Consider the following 21,256-nt stretch of genomic DNA (forward strand, 5'->3'; position numbering starts at 1 on the left):
GCACCATTTTGGCCGTCAAATTGCCAACCCTAAGGCCTCCCATTGTACCATTTGAGGGGGACATACGCATCACATGAAAGCCTCGGACACACATGCACCCATTGACTCCATTAAACTCATAATTTGTTACCAAACCCTAGCTTTGTGTTAATTTGGACATTAAAGTTATAAGACCTGACCAACATGCCCCCTCTAGGATGCGATGGCTCTTCGTATAATGGGACACTTAACTTATCTCGGCTACTACCATCTCACGTGGGATTGTAGGGAGATTGAAACAAAAGCCTTCTCCGCCCCCACGTGTGCTTCTAATTTCAATGCTATTTAATTTGATTTGGGAATTTGAGCCCTAATTGGACCCACCACACCTAGAAAGAGTCGTTGGTTTGGGCATTTGAGCCCAACTTCAAGTGTTGAAAATCCTACATATGAAAACTAATTAATACTATTGTGTTGAAATTTTGAACTCAAATAAATCAACATTATTATCTATTTTGAGTTTAACAGTTCATTTTGAATAAATCGGCTTCTCACTCGTTTCGCTTAATGGTTGAACCCAAGAAGGCTTTGATGATGTGTGAACAGTTGAACTTTCCTTATAAACTATTCAACTGGATTATGTCAAAATGACGTGAGATTTAATCATGTTAACACGTTGAATTGTCGATCTTGGTTTCCTGCATCTTTTACAAGAAAAGCATACCCAAACAAACATATAAAAAGTCAGGATCCGACCATAAGCACTTCTTCAAATAATAATTTTCACGTGCCCTGTAAAAGAATTGAACAACATAGTTGGTTTCTAGTCGTTTCTCCAAGTACCAAGTTGTAGCACAAGCAAGACAAGCAAAACAAAAAACTTTCTATTATTTTAGTAATAGTATACATGTCTCCATCCTCTCTAATTCCCACAATTCATCTGCTCAACTTACCTGATCTTGTGATCTTGCTTGGTTAGTTGTTTTTATCAGTTGATCTATATTTATGCTGGCAATCGATAATGACTGTCTGGTTAAGATATAGACATCTGGACATAAGATAATATCGTACGACCCACTCGTGGCAAAAGGCAATAGTTGGTCCAGACTCATGTGGAAGCCCATACCGTGATCATGTGAATAATAAGGTGGGTTTGATTGAAACCAAACATAGTGTGGTATTAATGTAATTGTGGAGGTGTAAGCAACACAAAGAAAAAGGTTAGATAACGAACCCCGAGTAACTCAGTTGACGAGTTGAGTCGTACGATATCCCGAACCCCAAATTCGAGCTCCAACCCCTTCCCTCATAAAAAAAAAAAATTAGGATAGGATCCACCAAAAATAAAGGGTAGCAGTCGTTTGGTTGACGATGCATGTTGTGGATTTTGTACGTACTTCCTGTATTATTCAGAGAATACCAAGTTATACATGGACCCCCAATTTTGGGTCCTACTACCATTTCTACCTAGCAATAATTTGTGTGGATATGGCGAGTTGCTGCATGAACTAATTGTCCCTACAATTGATGGAATGGGTAATTGAAATGTCGTATATATTATTGCACTTTAAAGTTCGGTTTTTAGAATCAATTGGGTGATACGCTAGTGATAAATCTTTATAAGATCAAACTGTATACATGGACATGTCCTTAGTTCGATTTTTACTGTGAGCAATACTCTTGCTTTCGCGTACTGGATTTTAACACAACTTACATCGTCATTAAATGAAAAATTTATTTGCCTGTTGTCTTGATGGCCAAGTTCAAGATTATATAAGATGTCTAAATAATAAATTTATATGTCGCTATTATCGATTAAAAAAATCAACTTTTAGAACCCTACACACACATTCTTGGGTAGTAAATTCAGTGACGCCAATCCAACTAGTTGGAATAAATAAAAATGAGTAGGGGCGTAGTAGGGCAAGAGAAAGAAGCACATGGTACGTAGTGTCCTCGTGTGCGTGGCTTCATTCTCAAGTACTGCACATGACATGCATGGGGGGACCTAATTATTGCTTCTAATTTTGGTGGCTGGCTGGATTCATCTCATCATGCAATCCACTGTTAAATTATTGGTTATAAATAATTAAATAGTGAATATATATATATATATATATATATATATGTAATAATTACACTGCACATCTATAAATTTCATACCAAAAGAGATTATTCAGGTGAAAATTTTCAGTGGATCAGAATTTCCGATAAGGTCAAAATAGCTCTATTTTTTTATTTTTTTTTTATTGGGGTTTGTAATTAGAGTTTAGGGAATTGAAGTTTGGTGCAAGTAGGGGGAATGAACCAAAAGTAATAAATTCCGTGGCTCAGAAGAGAATGAATACATGCAAACAAAAACTAATTAAGGAGTTTGTGCGAGTGATAGTGAGAAGTCATGATCAATGTCGGGTGAACCACGGACCAACAATGGGGGTTGGGACCATGAATTTGGGTTGGCAGTTCAAGGAGACAGTGCAAGCAAGAGAGAAACTTCTCTTTCTCACTCATTACAATCCAATCCAGCAGGACATCTTACTGTGAAATAGTTTGAGATGAGTGATGCGTCTCTTCAAAGCTATTCGGCCCTTTTGAATTTATGCAACTCGGCCTCAAAAGGGAAACTAATTGGGTCTTAATCCATCATTAGGCCCTTATCCTGGACTATTGCTTTTGGGCCTAGTTTGTGGGTTGTTTTGTTCTCTGTTAGATTCGTGTATCAAAGAGAGGCCCAAATGAGCTACATTTTAACAGGCCTCGTTTACGTCATTGGGCTTTTCTAAGTTGAAAAGAAGGGTATTCTATTTCTAGGTTCAGAAAGAATTGTCCGGGTAGACGGCGGGTGAGAGAGGGCTGTTGTAGTTTTTTTTACAGTAACTCACACTGTAAATTCATTATAGTCTCAAGTAAATTTTTTTAAATTTCAAAAAAATTATATTTGTATTTTGATCGTTTATACGAATCCAACGATATATCATTTGTACGAAACAAAAATCAAATTTTAACATAAAAATGACATCACAATTATGAACCGTTGGATATAAACTTAAAACTTTCCATGTCTTTTTCACGTTGAATTTGATTTTTGTTTCAAACAAAAAATATATCGTTGGATTCGTTAAACAAAATACTACAAACATATAATTTTTTTGTTATTTTTAAAAATAATATATAGATGCTCAAAATTGCTACAGCAGGAGCTGCTGTAATTTTATTTACAGCGGCTCCCCGGCACCTGTAGACTGCATACAATCCAAAAGCATCAATACATACAAACTCCACAGTATACTATCATAATCAGAAATCTGTTTACAGCCTAGTAGTCTGCCTTTGGGTAGAAGATTGTTACCAAAAACCAACTACCAAATCAATCATTAACTAAGCATGAATAGCCACCTCACTAAAACATCCCTTGATTAGTATTTGTCAATTAATTAGTCAGAGGCCCCTTCTATAGTTCCTCCACATTAAGAGCCACCATACATTTTTTTTAGAGTTGTATATGTTAGTGGTGTGCTTTATAAAACCGTCTTGGTGTACTTCCATCATGTTTTGGTTTGATGGAGAAGCCTAGGAGGCATCAAATGCCATGAATGAATGTAAGTTTTTTATAAAAAATTTAAGACTTAAAAATGTCCCCGATCGGTTTGGTAAGCACCGATATTGTGGTTTAAAAGCTTAGGTCTATCTTCAAACATTTGGCTAGTTTTTGAAGGACAAAGTCACAAGAGCCTCAACTCCAGAGCGTGGACAATATCTTAAGTGGATTGGGCCCAAAATCTCTCTTACCTCTTTCTTCTACTTCTCATCCGATCCCACTCAATTTTCAAAACAGGGCACCATTAAACTTCACGTTACATGATAAACCCAAGGCACATGAATCTTCGTCTCACAAACAGTATTTGTTTTATTTTCCCTTCCTTCCTTCCATCCATCCATACAAAATGAGGAGAAAGAAAAAGAGGACGACGACTTCAAAAGGCAAAGGGCAAAAAAAGAAGGTAAAGATAGCTACTTGGAATCATGAAGGTTCCTCGAGCCCATTGTTGAAAGCCTACTTGGGCCCACTACATTCTCATCCAAAATAATTGATGTCATAAAGCGGATACCAGATCCTAATCAAAACATAATCAATCTAAGACAAAATGTATGATGAAATCATGAAAGGGCCGACAAATTAACAAATAATAACATTCACATTACCAATCTCTGCTTTTCTCTAACAAGACAATCAAAATACAAGAAAGCTTTTTGAATTTCGATCTCATTAATAATTATATATATATATATATATATATATATATATATATATATATATATATATATAGATAGATTAAGGTTCAAGAGTAAATCCTAGAACACTTAAATTCTCATATGAAAATTATATACTGACAGCTAACATTTTCTTGCACCGACTTACATCAATGGAAGAAACGTAGACAAAAACATTAGACTCAAAATCAGGACCATTGATCTTCCCACAGAGGCAGCAGAAGATTCATCATCAGTCTTGTGTGGAGGTTTCCTGTAATAGAATGGAAAGTAGGGCAAGATTGGGTCCGGAGGTGGAGGCACATAATAACCACTACCACCACCGGAGGGAGGTGTGGGGTAGTATGGTAGATTCCCACTCGGAGGAGGGAATTCTCCCGGTGGAGGGTAAGAGGACGACCCTGAAGGGGAAGGAGGTGTCAGAGCCACCGGGGCAGGCGGCGTTTCAGTTGTCGGAGTGCCGGTGCCGGTGCCTGTGGGTGGTGGGTAGCAGGGGTAAGGGCAGACTTCGTCAGAGCCGGTGAAGCTGAAAATTGAGGTCAAGAAGAGTAGGGAGAGAGAGAGGTTGAATAATTTCGCCGTCATGTTTGGGGTGAAGAGAGAGTGAGAGAGAGAGACAGAGGATAGAAGTGAAATTAAAGGAAATTGAGTGTAGAAGTTGTTGAGAATGAGTGAGCTTTAATTGTTGGGGGTGTCCCTATTAGAGGACTTGGGTTGTGTTAGTCTTTTTGGGGTTATTGACTAAAAAACGCCAAAAGAAAAAGATGAGGAAAAAACACATAAATGGGGGTTTTAGAGTACGTTAGTTTTGCTGGGTTGTGTTCTAATGTATTTATGCACCCGTCCTTGAGATTGTTCTAGATGTGTGCCCTTGGATTTCATAAACACAACCCATAGGAACAAAACTCCCAAATATAAGCTTATATCTTCTTCTTTCTTGACAATAACTCACTCAAGAGTCGGCCCATCCCGAGACCCAACCCCTCATGATAAATTTAGGAGATGGTGGTATGTCCTAGTACATGTCATAGTTACATCATGAATATAATCCCAAGCACGAAATCGAACCTGGATACGTGTACCTCACCCACACATACCAAGATCCGCCTAAACTACCCCACGGGGACGATCATGTTGTGAAGTTTTGCTCAAGAATTGAAGGATGTGGAAGTCAGACAGAGGCATAGTCAACCGATCGATTAGGAGTGTCGATCAATCGACCTAGTTTGATGTTCTATGCTTAAAATCAGTGGTAAAGTCGATCGAGGAACTAAATAAGTCAAGAGCTCATCTTTTTTGTAAATTTTCTTCATATTAGTAGAATTCTTCGTTGTTCTTTATGGTAAACTCCAGAGACAATGATACATCTCAATACATGTCACAATTCAATCATGAATATAATTCCAAGCACAAAATCGAGCCATGCTACGTGCGACTAACCCACAAATACCAAGATCCGCCCAGGCCATGGGGACCCTCATATCATTCTAAAACTGATATTTAAAACAGTCCAAAACAAATAATATAAAAACATTTCATAACACGTACCATCAAAACACCTAAAAATACATCGATCCAAGAAAAGCTATCGGGCACAACCGAAAGTTATTTCAGGTGTTTGTGCTCCGTTTATACTAAAGCCTGACCTCCCAACAACTTCTGTTATAGAAACATTGAGAGCACTGAGCTATCTTCACTACAAATCCTCTATATATGTAATTGACTTGTAATTGAAGACTGAGAGTGAGCTACCTAAACCATGTGTATGTAGACAGCATGCACTACTTAATTTCTACCAAAATTGGACAATTAATTATGTTTCTATTGCACACCCAATATGCAAAAAACAGTAAACTGTAAATGTTAATACTTGTCAAAGGAGTGTCTGCCTCACAATATCAACGAAAGAGCTAGACATGATGACTTATTTTGCTGACTTTGGAAGTCTGATTCAATCCTCACAACTTTGATTCCTGAAGCTATTAGGAAAATCATAACAAGACACACCAGCTGGAAAGTTTAAATAAGAGTGATATTGACGCGTAATGCCATAACCAAACAAAAGTTCCCATCATGACCTTAATTTATGTGTTTTGAGCCTAAGTTTTTATTTATTTTTAACTAAGAAATTACTCAGTCCAACATGTCCTTTTGATATTTGTTTAAGCGTGAATCTCGAATTGCAAGAACAATCCATACTACACTAACGACATATAAGATTGGGTCGAAATCCGTGCAGATAGGGGCTAGCTTGGAAGTGGGATAAGTCCACGAAACTAGGATTTGACAAAGAAAAATCATGGTTGGTTTAAACTACCGATCTTGGACACCATACCCCCTAAATCCGGAGAGATAACCAACTATACTATGATGAAGTGGTTTTTTAATACTATGATGAAACGTATAAACATATATAAACATAGAAACATATATAATACTTTTGTTAGTTTGGTCCAAGACATACTTGAATTTGGGTACTAGAGAAGTTGAAAAAAAGTAAATAATTAAACGGTAGGTTGGGGCTGCTTATGCCTTAAAGTAGTGATTCAGAGGGTTGGTGGAAAGGTCTTCCAAACTAATTATCTAATTTTGACGTATGGGAGCAGTATTAGTTATCGCTAACAGTTGATTCCATCCCCACTGAATTTTTTTACATAGTTTGGTTAATTTCAAGTACGCAATTCTCAATTACCTCTTTGTAAACTAAGCTGGGATGTTGTTGGCTTGTATTTTGTAAATTGTTATTATATTAATTAATTCCAACGGTTTCTTTTTTTATATTCCCCCTTTTTTGGGCTCAAAAGGAGGAGAATCAAAATGGCAAAAAGCTCTGAAAACCCAAATTGATAAAAAAGTAAAAAAGAATTAATTCTCCCTTTGTCTTCTTTGATTTTCTCTTAGGTGGAGGACCATCTTTCTTTTTCCTTTTTTCCTCTTTAACGTTAAGAAAAAGAAAAGACTAACATATATGGGAAAGTAGTATTGGATTTAGCTGAAACCCTGTTCCTTTAGGTATCATTTGATCCAAATTGATATCCTCTCTGGTTCTTCATTTTGTGCAAGATCCAGTGTAGTTCTCTCACCCACCCTCTATTATTTTCTTGGCTTTAGGTCCAAGTACAGGCTGTATGTTGTGTTCTCTCTATTATATATTGTCACCTAATTAACCAACCAATAATAAGTATTGGAACCATTCAACATATATATAAGTCTTCCAAACTTGGTATTCATTGGTTGAATTATATATTGCACCTTATTGGAAGTGTTTTTATAGCCAAGATATATTCCAACTCCAACTTCAATCATACAAATGTTTTATCTCCAGGCTCTAGCTAGATGGGATCGATAGTTTAGTGATTATAGAGTAATTAGGAACTTATTGGGTGATAATTTAGTGGTGAATCTCTCAAGGGTCAAATCGTATGGACTCGAAAATTCATGAGTTCTATTCCAACTTGAAGCAATTCTCTTATGGCCACGAGCTAGATTTTGGCCCAACTTATTATGCCGTTAGGTAGAAAACTTCTATGTGTATGAGTATAACGACTTGAGTTTAGGTTCATATAAGATCTTCAAATGACAAATTTTTATATTGTCGCTTTTTGTTAAAAAAAAGGGGTAAAATTAGGAATCGCAGATAGATGCATGTGATTACCTTTTGAATGTAATGAGAAACAATGCTATGTGTTACGTTACATTAACATCGTAAAGAATTATCAATCAATTGGAATTCAATGGGGATAAGTGACGAGATTGAAGGGGACATATATCAAATTTTTTAAAAAAAGGTTTTGTTTCGGACAAATTTGAATTGGGACAACTAATAACAATAATATTGTTAACCACATAAAATTGTACAATGAGAAAGGGAAGCGTAATACGTCAAATCAGTTTGTTGTGTAGTCAAATTAATTATAATAATACTTGACTACTTGGCTCGGAATAATGTGTCCCCCTTAAGAAAAACAAACTAAGACAGCAACCTTAATATTTTACCAAATTTATTTAGGAAGAGTTACAGTTTCCCATGATCATGAATCCGGGGATTCGGGGTTCTATAAGTCCACAGAGTCTATAATTCACATTCAAATGACTTGGGAGATGCGTTACATCAGTTTGTCAAATTTTGTCTATAACGCATCACTATGTCAGATTATTTTTGGTTTCTGCATCATTAGATATGAATTTGAGAGTTCGACCTGTTAACCATAGGTCAGCTCTTGTTGTTAGTATTTTAATGAAACAAAACGGAACGTTTTAACTTTATATAATCTTAAACGTATAATGATTTCATTGATTCGGTGGGATCATCCTAACCCTAAGCTTGCACCTTCAAGATGACCAACGAATCGATGACGTGCAAAGCAGGTGAAGAGTGGGACCTACATTTGGTGAAACCGGAGTTGATCCTGAGAATGTACTGCCAAACTGACACGTCTTATAGATTACAGAGTTCGGAATTGGGAATTAGGCACTGACATCGTAGCAGATCCTTCTTCTGATTTCTCTCTTTTGTTTCACTTTTCAACTTCCACTGCAGGGGATTAGCATTTACCAACACTATGTCACGTGTCTTGGAAATTGCACAGAAGGTTGTTCCTTCAAGCAATTGCAATGCCGCCACGTGTCCCATACCCATCACGTTTAACTCAACTTCCCATATGATTAAGTGAAAAACTTATGTGAATGTAAGTCTAATGACTCCAATTTAAATCATATCCGATGTCGAAATGATAAATTTGTATAGTTTTTCATTTAAAAAAAAGAATCATAAAAAAAATCCATTTTGGGCCCATTAAATTATAAATCCAGACGGCAATTGAAGGGTTACATGGTGGATGATCCATATGGATTCATGGATAATTAGTATATACATTATTGTTTATCAATTCAACTAAATCTGACCACTTATTCTTAGTGTGGTTATTGTTTATCAATTCAATTAAATCTGACCACATATTCTTCATGTGGTATTCATAGCAATTGAAAACAGAGACGAAAAAAACAGAGTACACATGGTAGTGATCAAACAAAACAAGTAATCAACATAAATCTGATCAAAGATGATAGAAAACTATTCTAACAAAAGATGATCCTCGTTAGAATTATTGAACATTTTAAACAAACACAGCTAGGGACGAAGTTAGATGCCCAAAAAACTTGCTAATTTTTGGCCACAATGACTCTCTTAACATGATAATCTGGACCTGAATATATATGTTCATGGCCCCTGAAATTAATTCCAAATCTTACAACAATAATAATAATACGACGATTCACGAGAAACCCAAAAGTCCCAATAATAATCCCCACCCAATGAAAACTGACAAACCCACCTTCAAATTCCTGTTGACGCCACCGAAATCATTGTCAATAGGGTACAAATTTCCTGGTGGACCGGTGATGTATATATAAGAGGGAGGCGGCGGAGGCGGCGGGCAGTTGCTCGATGGCGGCTTTTTGGGGGACGGGGGAGGCAGTGATGGTGGTGGCGGCGATGGTGGCGGCAGTGAAGGTGGAGGTGGACAGGGAGATGGTGGTGGTAGCGAGGGTGGTGGAGGAGGAGGAGAGGTTTGACCACAAGGCTCACACTTCTCGTCAGTGGGACCTGGCACACCGGTTTCATCAAGCTTCCTCAAATCCGAGCCGTTGATTGTTAAGATCACAAGGAATAACGTGCTTAGAAACACCAAACTATTGCGAGTTCGCATTTTTCCTGATCAATTTTGGAGACAGTCGGTGGTGGATGTTTGTTCGTTTGGTTGATTTGAGAGGGGGAGGGAGTATATGGTGGAGAGAAAATTTGATTTGAAGGGGAAGAGAGAGCGGCTTTGTTACGTTATAAGGTGCATGGAGAGTGGGAGAAGGGCTAGTAATAAGGGTATTATTTGGTAATGTGTTTAGTGGTCCACTAGAAGGCAAAAAGTGTGATGACTTAAAACTTGTTAATATAGACTTTTTTCTATTGACGTTGCCTTATTCTACAAGATGTTGCCTTATTCTACAATGAACAAGGGAATCGAATTGCATGTGGACGGTCCTAATTATGGGCCCACACCAGCTGCTAAACTTTATAGACGTAATCTATTGAAATTTTCTGTGTGCATATATATATATATATGAGGGCAGGTTCTATTAGGCCTCTAATTGGGGTATAATGTAGAGAATTTAGGCCTCCAATTGGGTTTATATGAGGGCAGGTTCTATTAGGTGGGTTTGTTTGGTATAAAGATATAGTAGTGTCATCCGAAGGAGGCATAATTTGTGGCATGAAAAAGTTACGTATAAGGGAATCGTATATACGTTACTTATAAAAGGGAACATTGGACAGCCTAACCCACGAATTATATTTCACTTTGCATTATACTCCAACTCGATCACTTGATTGAGTCTATCTTCTTCAATGAAAGTTGTACACATTGGGCTCTAAAAGATTGGCTGTAAAGCCCAGTTCCATAAGTGATTGGGTATTTTTTCCCTTTTGGAGTCATATACAGGGCCTTGAATTTGAGAAAAGTGAACGTTATGGTGTGAATGTGTCTAAGCAATAAGATTTAGAAGAATTTGGCCCGTTGTAATGACTCTTAAGGCCATTATAAAAATTTATTTTTAAAAATTATGGATATATTTTGATCAAGATTATGTGTTTAACGATATTTTTTTTGTCCCAAACAAAAATCAAATTGAATATGAAAAAGATATGAAAATTGTGAATGGTTGAATATAGACCCAAAACATCCTATGTTTATTTTGTGATGAATTTGATTTTTGTTTGAGACAAAAAAAAAATTAACTCATAAACACGATCAAAACTCATTTATAATTTTATTTTATTTTTTTAAAAAAAATTAGTGGTTTATATTTATTAAAGTGGGGTATGTTATAAAACAAATTACAATAGACCCCGCCACCCAATTTGGCACACACTAACCGTGAAAAACTCAAAAAAGCACTTGACGAGGATGGGATGGAGGAGACCAAAGACGAATAACACGGCAAATCCAGTTCCAGTTGAAGAAATGGAGAGAGAGAGAGAGAGAGAGGCAAAAGCAAAAGGTTAGGAATGTGGGAATCTACCGTCCCATTTTCTATGAAAGCATTAGGTCTGGTCAGCCATCAACATCCCCATATGACGCATTCGTATAAACCAAGTTAGTTATAATCAATAATTGATCATCGATCATAATTATGGATGCGCCAATAACGGTTGGGCCGATTTGATGGCTCACCTGGCTTTGCGGACAAAGCCCACATAGACATCCACACTTCGTCATCTGAACTTACGCCAGCTGGATCATGCCAAGCCCGGCCCATGAATAGCTTGTAATCTCAAGCTCACCGGAAATTACTATTGAGTTTTCCGGCCCATGGTAGCAGCACATGCATAGCAAGTCAGTGAACTTGATAATATTTAATTGGAACTTTCCATGAAACGTTTCTTCATTTTGTGCGAATCCTGCACTAAGAAGCTACAAACATATCCCATAGACGCACATAAATTATAACCTTCTCTTCTTTGTTTTTTGATAAACTGAGATTAGTTTAATTAATTAAAAGATGTAATACAAAATACGAGAGACATATTCCAAGAAAAAAAGTCAAAATGAACAACAATGGTTCCACAAGAGAAGGAAGAGTTCTCATTAGACGACCTAGGCCCAGCAGAGCAAAGCCCCACGACAACCATCTCAACTGGCCCTACAGAGAAACAAAAAAATGTAAGACAAGAACAATCAAGCATCTTTATGCAACAATTTCAACCTTACGCTCGTGTTCAATCCTCTCATGATCTTCAGCATGATCAAAAACTCTCTAATTATGACAAATATCCCACCACTTCAACATCTCATCACAATATATATGACCCTAATGCTTCAATTGCCAAAACGTGGAACCCAAAAGGAAGAGTTACTCGTCTATCGGAAGGCTGAATTGCCAAAGCTTTGGAGTCTTCTGCAATGACAGCTGCCTGTTCCACACATATGCCATTTCGGCGCCTCTGGATTTCTCCCCATCTGAAAATCCGAATCCCATTGCATACTCTCCGAGTAACTAGAATCTCTAACGACAGGTGGTCCACAGGGCCACCAGGAAAACTCAAATCCTTCGCTTATTTCCACCAGCATTGTCTGTAGCTCATCCATGCTGTATTTCTTGTCCTGTAAACAGTTGAGAGAGCATTCAACTTTTTCTAGAACGGAAATGGCGGAGACAATTGCACTGGTGAAAGCATTTTAATGAGAGAAATTAAGGCAGAGAAAAAAAGAGAGCCTAAAACCATTAAGAAACCATCTAAAAAAAGGATCTAGCAAGTCCAAAATACAACTTGAACAATATCAAGGATTCCTTACAGTTGTGTAGCTAATCTGGTTAAATCCTAAGAGAGGAGAAACATAGATTGCTTTTCCTTTTCCTTTAAGTATCCTTGACATCATTAAGTTTATACATCAATTCTTCTCCTACTTAAACACATGAACACATTGAATATGTATTAATGTATACTATGATCTCTTGGGTTACGTGAGAAAATCTTGATCCCACTCATTAAGCATTAAACTTCCAAATGTATGCTATAGTCTGTTGCAGTTTCGAAAAGCCATTGAGTGATCTTTGTTCATAATGGTCAACTTTAATACGTTTGTTACTATATAGACTAATTTTATAGTTTAAACTAAATTACTACGCACAAATGCTAAAATATTGAATATTGGCTGTTCTTATTATGCCTCAGACGAATACATAGATTAAAGAAGCGAGTTCAGAAGCAACCCATAGAACAATTTGCCATTAAAAAAAAAAAACCCGCAGGATGTTAACAGCAAGTGAAGATTTAGATAAGCTATTCAGAATGCAAGATACTTTGTCATAACCTTCCAAACAGGACAAGATTATAGGAAAAGCTTACAGCATACCTTGTTCTGCGCCATGAGAGACATCATTTCCTCTAAAAAATCACCATAGCCCTAAAATGAGATAAAGGCCCAATCTTTAGTACACAACGGACGAAAACATAATGAAAATCAGATACCCAACTCCAACTTTCATGACTACGAACCTCATCCTCTTCTTCTTCATCAGGATCATATAAACCCACATCGTACAAGGTCCTCTTCCTCTGGTCTGATAACACTGTCCCATTAACAGAGCACGTAAAAAAAAGATCAGGAGCCAATCCATGGATTTATGGAAATTTTTGATCAAAGACTTTTGAATTTGTAAGGAAACTCGACTACCTGAATAGGCCTCTTGAATTTGCTGGAATTTTTGCTTGGCCTCACCCAACAGAGAAGGTGTTCTGGTCCATCGGTCTGGATGCCATTGCTGCAACATTAACAACACAATCATATAATCAAAATCGTCTTCTCCGTCGTTAAGTGTTTGTAACATGGGATCTACAGAGGAAAATTTGATTACCATAGCAAGTTTACGATACGCGTGTCTTATATCATCCGCAGCAGAATCGATACCGACACCAAGAATGCTATAATAAGAAGGCAACGGCACTTGTCGAGACTCCATCTCCTTCACTACTGAATTCGAAAACTGGGTAAATATGCTTTGGAGAATGTAGCAGAGAACTAATTGAATGGCATGGAACTCTGAAAGACAAGACGCGAAAGCGAAAGAGAGCTCCAATGGCGGTGGTAATTGGCTATGAATTTCTTGATTTGTAAAGAACATATATCTGAGGAGGATGATATACAGAGAGAGATAGAGACCTGAATAAGTCATGTTCCGGAATGTTCCGGAAGCAATAACACGTGGAAGTGATGAATCTATGAAGGGAAGATTCCTCTTGTCGTCCTGGCACGTGTACCCTGCGAATGGAAGATATTTACGACGGTTGGATGAGGAAGCGATGGGTCGTACCAAGCCGGGCAAAGATTACGTAGTTCAAGTTGGGCCTTACTGGGCCGATCGCGGCCGGGCTGTGATTGTTAACGAAATATTAGGTTCACTTATTGTTGGCTCCGCTTGAGTTTGGGCCGAAAGACCGAATTTCAATTGGGCCCATTTTGTTTTTACCTGCAGTGCAGTGTACACAGTATGAAGACATTGCAATGCACATCCGATGGGATTTTGGGCTTGGCACAATTAAAAGTGTGACATGTTATGACATACCTCTCAAAATTTTTTTTATCAAACCTCTCAAGTTATTAAATTTAAATTGTGGACTCTTTTAATTTACACAAATTACGGAGTCCCCTCATCTCATTGAATGACGTTCATTCGATCATTCGTTTGACTATTGATTGGTATAAGACCAAGAACATATTAAATATAGAGAGAGTGTTAATTGAAGTGGTGAGATGTTTAATATACTTTTTGTCTCCCACCTTCGTTCAATAAAAAATGGGTGGGACTCACAAATTAAGCCCTAAAGCATGCACATAGGTGGATTATTTAGATGTTTTATCATCATCTTCCAATAAAGAAATGAAAGAAAACGCATGCATGCATGCGTACATGCAGCATGTTTTAAGGAGAAGTTCAAATCAACTTTGTACCCTATGGACAAAGAGAAACAAGATGGTTTTTAAGGATAATCATTTGGATTGGGAGAATATATTCTATCTAATTTTCATCAGGTATGGCTTATGGCTTAAAGCTATCAACATCCCCCTCCCTTATAGTGGCTTAGAAATTATGACTTCCAGTGATGGGTTGAAGTTCAAATCAAGTTTGTGCAAAGTTGTCAGAGCTAATTTTTTTGGATTCCCCCTCCTCTTGGATTTCTTAAATGGAATACTGATGGATCCTTTCAAGGGAACACAGCAGGTGTTGGTGGTGTCTTAAGGGATAGTCAGGGAAAATTCATTTGCATTTTTTCAGGCTCTGTGGAATCTCCGGATGCAAATGGAGCTGAAATTAAAGCTATTAGAAAAGCTTTGGAATTGTCTGCTAAATATGAAGTATCAGAAAGGGGTAATATAATCATACAATCAGACTCTCTAAATTCTACTTCTTGGCTTAAGAATGACTCTAGCAATCCTTGGAAGCTTGACTAGGATTTCAATGTTATTAACAACTATCTGCAAACCCTACCTCCAGTCACTTTTAACCATATTTGGAGGGAAGCCAATCATGTGGCTGACTGCCTGGCAAAGAAAGGAATTGAAATAAGAGACTATCTTGTGGCTTGGTTTCCAGAAATAGTTTGATGTGGTTCTTGTGTAGAGTACTCTGGAGTCTGATTTCTTGCTAGAATTGAAGACTATCCAAAAAGCCATGGAGATTAGTTTGTTGTGGCCTGAGAAGGAAAATGTGAATCTTGTTGTAGAGTCAGATTTGACAAAAGGTTTCAGCTGGTTAAATATTAATTCAAATGTCCCTTGGAAACTGCTTCAAGCTTGAAATGCTATTGAGGTATTGAAAAGTCATTTCAACAATTGTTTGTTTTTCCATTCCCGGAGGGAATCAATTATGGTTGCGGATAAACTAACTAAATCAGTGGTTAATCGAGTTTTTCAGAGTTTGTTGCTTGGATTTGATATAGACTCTCTTTCTTCGGTCATTGCTTCCTCTTTAGAAGTTGTCTTTTGGTTTTTGGTTCCTTTGTTTCTGCTTATGTTGTTGTTGTTGTTTTTTTTTCCTTCTTGAAGGTTTTTTTGTCTGTAACCTCGGTATTCCTCCATCATAAGTAAGGGTTTTAATAAAATCTTGAGGTACCGTCCTCTTTATCAAAAAAAAAAGGAGAAGTAACTACACAAGGGAGAGAGTCGAGAGAAACAAACCTGGAAATTAACATATTTGGTAATTCCATAAACCGGGAGTTTGTCAAACAACTGAATCCATGAGGTTTTAAATTCCATGCAAACCTCGGTCAAGTGAATAATCACTACCTCATGATATGTTGTCCCACATCTTACCGATGTGGGACTAATATAATGCCTTATTTATAAGGACAATCCCACTCCTAACCTCCAACAAGGCCTTTTTCTAGGCTCATGTGAGTTGGGTTTAGGCCACTTGCTTAGGCCTAAGGAGAAAGAAAGCCATGCGGACCCGATGTATTAACGATAATCGAACAACCCAAAGCAGAAAATATTGTTGGTGTGTATGGGGGTGTGAATTTACAACATGATACCTCAATTTCACTGTCATGTTCGACCTTGATACCTAGACAAGAGTCTAGGGTTTTTATTTTTTCCTCCAGATTTTCATGGCAATAATCAATATATTCCAATTGTTACATATCAAACAAGGAAGCCCTGCCAAAAACTCCTCTCTCTCTCTCATAAATTGAGACGTTGATGTTCTAAAACGACGAAACCTAGCATAGTGTCTATGCATGTATTAATTTGATTAAAAAAAAGAAGAGAGAATATAAGAGTACTCCGGCCAATTATATATAGGGAAATGTTGTTTAGTACCCTTAGGACATTAGGGAAATAACATAAATGTGTTTTGGAGTCTGAATTTTTTCTATTGGAATTAGTATTTTAAGTTTACAAAATTAGGTAAGATAGTGTTTATTACACATGGTCAGCTGATGAATCCATAACCATTACCTTAAGCCACTAAATAACAAGACTATGCATAAATATAAATCCGTGTGTGGAAGAGTAATGTGGGCGGCCCTATAGTTAATTCATCATTTAACTTTCTTTTAGCAAAGATTTTTGGTTTCTTCTTTTCTAGGTTTCATAAGTAGTCTATTTGACAAACCCAATAACCTATTTAATAAAGTTATTAACTTAAAAGGTGCCCCAATTTGTTGACTGTATAGCCTGCACTTTCTTATTATAGCCCTAGTTAGCAACACATGTATATATACATAATGAAAAACGAAAATGATTAATAAATAAAAGAAAAAAACTCAACTATGTGACAATATTGCAATAGCTATGTTTCGAAAATATATGCAAAAAAGTTGTGGGTCCCTTCACTATGTTTTGTGATTGGCATTTATTGAAGACTCTTGATTCCTTGCACTCTAATTATTACAAACAGCATGGAATTCACTCACCTTTAATTTGCAAGCACTGCAGCAATCAGGAAAAAGGGGTTCAGGGTCGAACAGACAACGAAACAAAGATCAATCTGCAAGGGACTGCTCACTTGACACGGATAGCATGGAATTCACTCACCCAATCTGACACACGTTGATCTCAAGAAGAAGAAGAAGAACTTTAACAAAACATGCAACGACCATGCACCTCCAGTGGTCAAAATCTTGGCTAGCTCGAATGATGAGATTTATTTGGGTTTTAGATATTCCGTTAATTAATTAAGAATTTAAGATAGATCGATCGAGAGAGAGAGCGCACCTGATTTTGGTCTTCGAATGAAGGTTAAAGAAGAAGTAACATGTTGGATCCATGAATGGGTCTCATCGATCTCTCAATTGTTGTGCTGCCTATGTGCTTCTTATTAATAGATTATATCTTCTAATAAAAACAAAAACATGAGAGACCATCAGGAGTGTGGTGTGGGTGTTGATTTCCGTGCAAAAGCCATGTCAAATGAACAGTCCCTTGCTTCATACCTCACATTCGCTATCCTGTTCGACCTTGAAATTAACTTATTTACCCACTTTTTTTAACAATATTTACATGAACATATGTTTGTAGTATTTGACAGTTTTCAAAGGATGATGTGGCACATTGTGGAATGAATGACGATCCCTAAAAGGTGGAGAAGGATTGAACGCATTGCCTAGAAACAGCGAAACATACCATACAAGTAATAGCACTTAATGCCGGTGGCTGTTTATCGATCGCAGTACTGTTAGCTAAGACCATAGGCTAGCACAAAACACAATTGTACTAGTACTCGGTGGCTGTTTGTGGAGCGATAATATTGTTAGGACCAGAAAAGGACCTTATAAGTCTACGACTACCCTGTAGCTAATTGAAGGTGCCCTTTTATCTTATAAAATCGAAGGAAAGTCCTTTAATTTGTCCAAACTCCAGACACTACTTTTTCAGAGTCGACAGTTGATGTTTTGACTCCTAGTAAAAAACTGCCAAAATAAACGAAAAGCAATATTCACCCTTGGTAGGGGCCACATTTTATCAACTGACGAGTGTTCTACAACCTAGTCAGAGTGTAAGCAATATTCAGCCTTAATAGGGGCCACATTTAATCAACTGACAAGTGTTCTACAACCTAGCCAGAGTATATCTGTTGAAGATCCATAATTCAGAAGAGAGAGTAAGTATGAAAAATCAAGAAATATGTGATTGGATATATAGAACTTAGATGGGTTTTTGGCTAGAATTTCTGTAAAAAATTTTAAATCTCGACCCCTTTAAGAGATCCAATGGCTAAGATTTGCGAGTTAGAAAAAGCACTCTTCTTTCTCTCTTTGTACTGGCCTCCCATAGAAATCCTTCTCTTTGTACTGGCCTCCCACAGAAATCCTTGGAGAAACAATACAATATTACAAATGACTGGTGGACTCCCTTGTATATATTTATGTGTGTTTGTGTGTGATGTATTGATTATTGTATGAGCTAGCTAGCTAGCCATTTGACAGACAAAAGTAGATCCCTAAATTTTGGGAGGCCTGTAAGAGTAAAGAGATGGACCAACCTATGGTTCTTACTATGTATATGTGCAGCTTAATTAAAGACTCATTGAAGTGAAAATTTTCCAAAAAGAAGAAAGAAACAAAATGAGGTCCAGCTACGAGAGTTTTATCTGGATCCTCAAAGGTTTAAAACAAAACAAGTAAAGCATAAACTGAATATATGAATACTGATCATGCACATATACATACATACATACATACATATATATATATATATTATATATATGAATGTAACACGTGCACATGAAATCAACTTTCTTCTTATTGCAATTGACATCGACGCAGCATGTCTACATTGAAAACATGTGCATCATCATGATTTGATTTGATGATGTAAGAAAAATAGAGGCCGGAGGGAGAGGTCAAAAGCATAATGTCTATGCGATCGCAAGAGTTATGGAACTTGATCAACCTAATTGTTCTACTTTCTTAAAATCATTTTACCGAAACCCTCCTTGATTTTCTTGAGTTCTTATAATGGATATATGTATGTGTGTATATATATATTCAAGGTCGAACAGACAACGAAACAAAGGTTAATATGCAAAAGACTAATCATCTGATAAAACTTAGCATGGAATTCACTCACCCGTTCATATATATGATGATGATCCCCATCTTGTTAAGGAACTAGTCTCTAAACAATTAATCATCTATGGAAGAACAGCCTGAAAACAATCAAAAAAATTAATTATATTAACATAGATAATACTCTATCAATCTCAAACAAATATACAAATCACAAACTTGGCCCGCACAAAGGAGAAGAAGAAGAAAGTACCCAAAAGGTCTATCTTATATATATGTCCAAAGCTCCATGAGAATGGTCTTGTGTACTTGGTGTGAGAGCAGGCCTATTTTTATAGAGATAAGATGATAGAGCAGATATTTGCAAGAGAGAGAGAGAGCGAGAGGCCGTACGTGTGTATCTGCTACATTTGACACGTGAGGAGCTTTGACTCACGGGTGGCACACGTGGGATTCACCTTCCTTAGCGATGTACAAAAGAGAAAGTTGTAATTAATATTATGCAAAATCAATAGTCAAAAAAAACTCATGAAACGGTGAGTAGATGAAATGATGAGGAATTTAATGGAAGTAGAAAAAAAAAAAAAACAAATGTTGGGGAAAAATAAGGGAGGTTAGCTATGCTCGTGTGAATATGAAGTGTTGATAGAGTGAGAGTGCATTGTATGCATCCCTTGTGTCATATCTCACATGATCCCACTCCCCATCTACCATTTAATTAAAACCACTTCATCACCTATACATAGTAAGCTCATCAATGGCTGTCTTCTTCTTTTTTAAAAAAAATTAATTAAATAATTTGTTTTCAATTGGGTAGGTTCCAATTTGGGGCAACAATCGTTTTCATGCATTAGTATTTACTACTTGCAAGAAAGTGATCCAGTGACAAGTGTGAGGCATGCTGTCCCGAATTTAAGGAGTAGTACTCCATGGTTATTGACTATGGTGTCCATGTGAAAAACTTATATCTGATCTTAGTTAGGTGTGAGCCACCGACGTGATTTATATGTAAAGATCAAATCTCTCCCAATCAAAATGACTTTTTTAAGGACAAGATCGTGCAGGCTTATTTAAAGCGGACACAATACCTCTTTGAATTGGATTTTTATGATGCTCTCACGAGTATCCTATTTGTAATAGTATTAGTTTACCGTAAGTGATTTAATCCGAAATATTCTCTACTCTCGGTCATTTTAATTGTCAATTTGGTACGAAATCTTTCCCTAACTTTTTTTAAAAATATTTTCTTAATTTCAAGTCTTGAATATTATTGTCAATGGATTATCGCAACTAACACATTATTATTTGTGCTCCTTAAATGTTTCGATGTGTACGTGGCCGTTAATATAAACCACCGAAAAAAAGGAACTTAACAAGTTATAGTTGGAAACAAGTGTTGTGTTGGGGGTTGGTAATATATATATATATATATATATATATATATATATATATATATATATATATATATATATATTACCAAACCCCGTCACCCCCACCTACCGTTGCACCATTTTGAACGTTGTTTGTTGGGGTCTACATTTCATGTGTGTGTCTGTAGTTAGGACGAGGGAGGAAATAATAATACTGGCTAGTCAAGCTCTTTGTTTAAGCTATTCATATTTATTGTCAAGACTGAAATCCACATTGGTGTGGCATAACCTAATCGATTGATTTTCAAGGAGTTAACTACCAATGACTACGGCTCGTGAAGAACATATTTGTGCAGGTCCGTGGCTTAGATTGGATGATCAACGGACAATATCTTCAATGTGTTTGAGCTGAGAATTTCAACATGGTAATAATGTATCAGTCTAGTTGGATGAGCCTATTCATGTTAACTTGTTGAGTCTGACATAACCCAATCGAGTAATTTATAAATAAAATCCAACTCCTCTCGCATTGAAAACACATTTTCATGGACCTAAGTACCAATGGCGACGG

General features: G+C 36.9%; 3 protein-coding genes across 13 annotated transcripts; all 3 read right to left on the bottom strand.

Moving 5' to 3' along the window:
* Positions 1-4,318: 4,318 nt before the first annotated feature.
* Positions 4,319-5,000, bottom strand: LOC120016123 (extensin-like). Its single transcript, XM_038868747.1, has one exon. The coding sequence runs from the start codon at positions 4,834-4,836 to the stop codon at positions 4,396-4,398; it is 441 nt and encodes a 146-aa protein (XP_038724675.1). The 5' UTR covers positions 4,837-5,000; the 3' UTR covers positions 4,319-4,395.
* A 4,273-nt stretch (positions 5,001-9,273) lies between these two features.
* LOC120016133 (chitin-binding lectin 1-like) lies at positions 9,274-10,085 on the bottom strand. The gene has a single exon (XM_038868758.1). The coding sequence runs from the start codon at positions 9,960-9,962 to the stop codon at positions 9,528-9,530; it is 435 nt and encodes a 144-aa protein (XP_038724686.1). The 5' UTR covers positions 9,963-10,085; the 3' UTR covers positions 9,274-9,527.
* Positions 10,086-11,814: 1,729 nt separating this feature from the next.
* On the bottom strand, positions 11,815-19,670 carry LOC120016070 (chaperone protein DnaJ-like). 11 transcript variants are annotated; one of them, XM_038868655.1, is made up of 9 exons: positions 19,569-19,661; positions 19,377-19,455; positions 17,523-17,642; positions 17,222-17,432; positions 13,485-14,277; positions 13,307-13,380; positions 13,164-13,214; positions 12,130-12,410; positions 11,815-12,093 (listed from the first exon to the last, which is right to left on the bottom strand). In XM_038868655.1, exons 5-8 carry the CDS (start codon positions 13,981-13,983, stop codon positions 12,168-12,170), a joined length of 867 nt encoding a protein of 288 aa, XP_038724583.1. In that variant the 5' UTR covers positions 13,984-14,277; positions 17,222-17,432; positions 17,523-17,642; positions 19,377-19,455; positions 19,569-19,661; the 3' UTR covers positions 11,815-12,093; positions 12,130-12,167. The 11 variants fall into 11 exon arrangements, with proteins under 11 accessions (XP_038724583.1, XP_038724653.1, XP_038724645.1 ...); XM_038868725.1 differs by having other exon boundaries at positions 11,815-12,410; positions 13,485-13,572; positions 13,666-14,277; positions 19,569-19,651; XM_038868717.1 differs by having other exon boundaries at positions 11,815-12,410; positions 17,222-17,427; positions 17,523-17,607; positions 19,569-19,660.
* Between the last annotated feature and the right edge of the window lie 1,586 nt (positions 19,671-21,256).

This window comes from Tripterygium wilfordii, chromosome 2 (assembly GCF_013401445.1).
Source record: "Tripterygium wilfordii isolate XIE 37 chromosome 2, ASM1340144v1, whole genome shotgun sequence".
NCBI lineage: Eukaryota > Viridiplantae > Streptophyta > Magnoliopsida > Celastrales > Celastraceae > Tripterygium > Tripterygium wilfordii.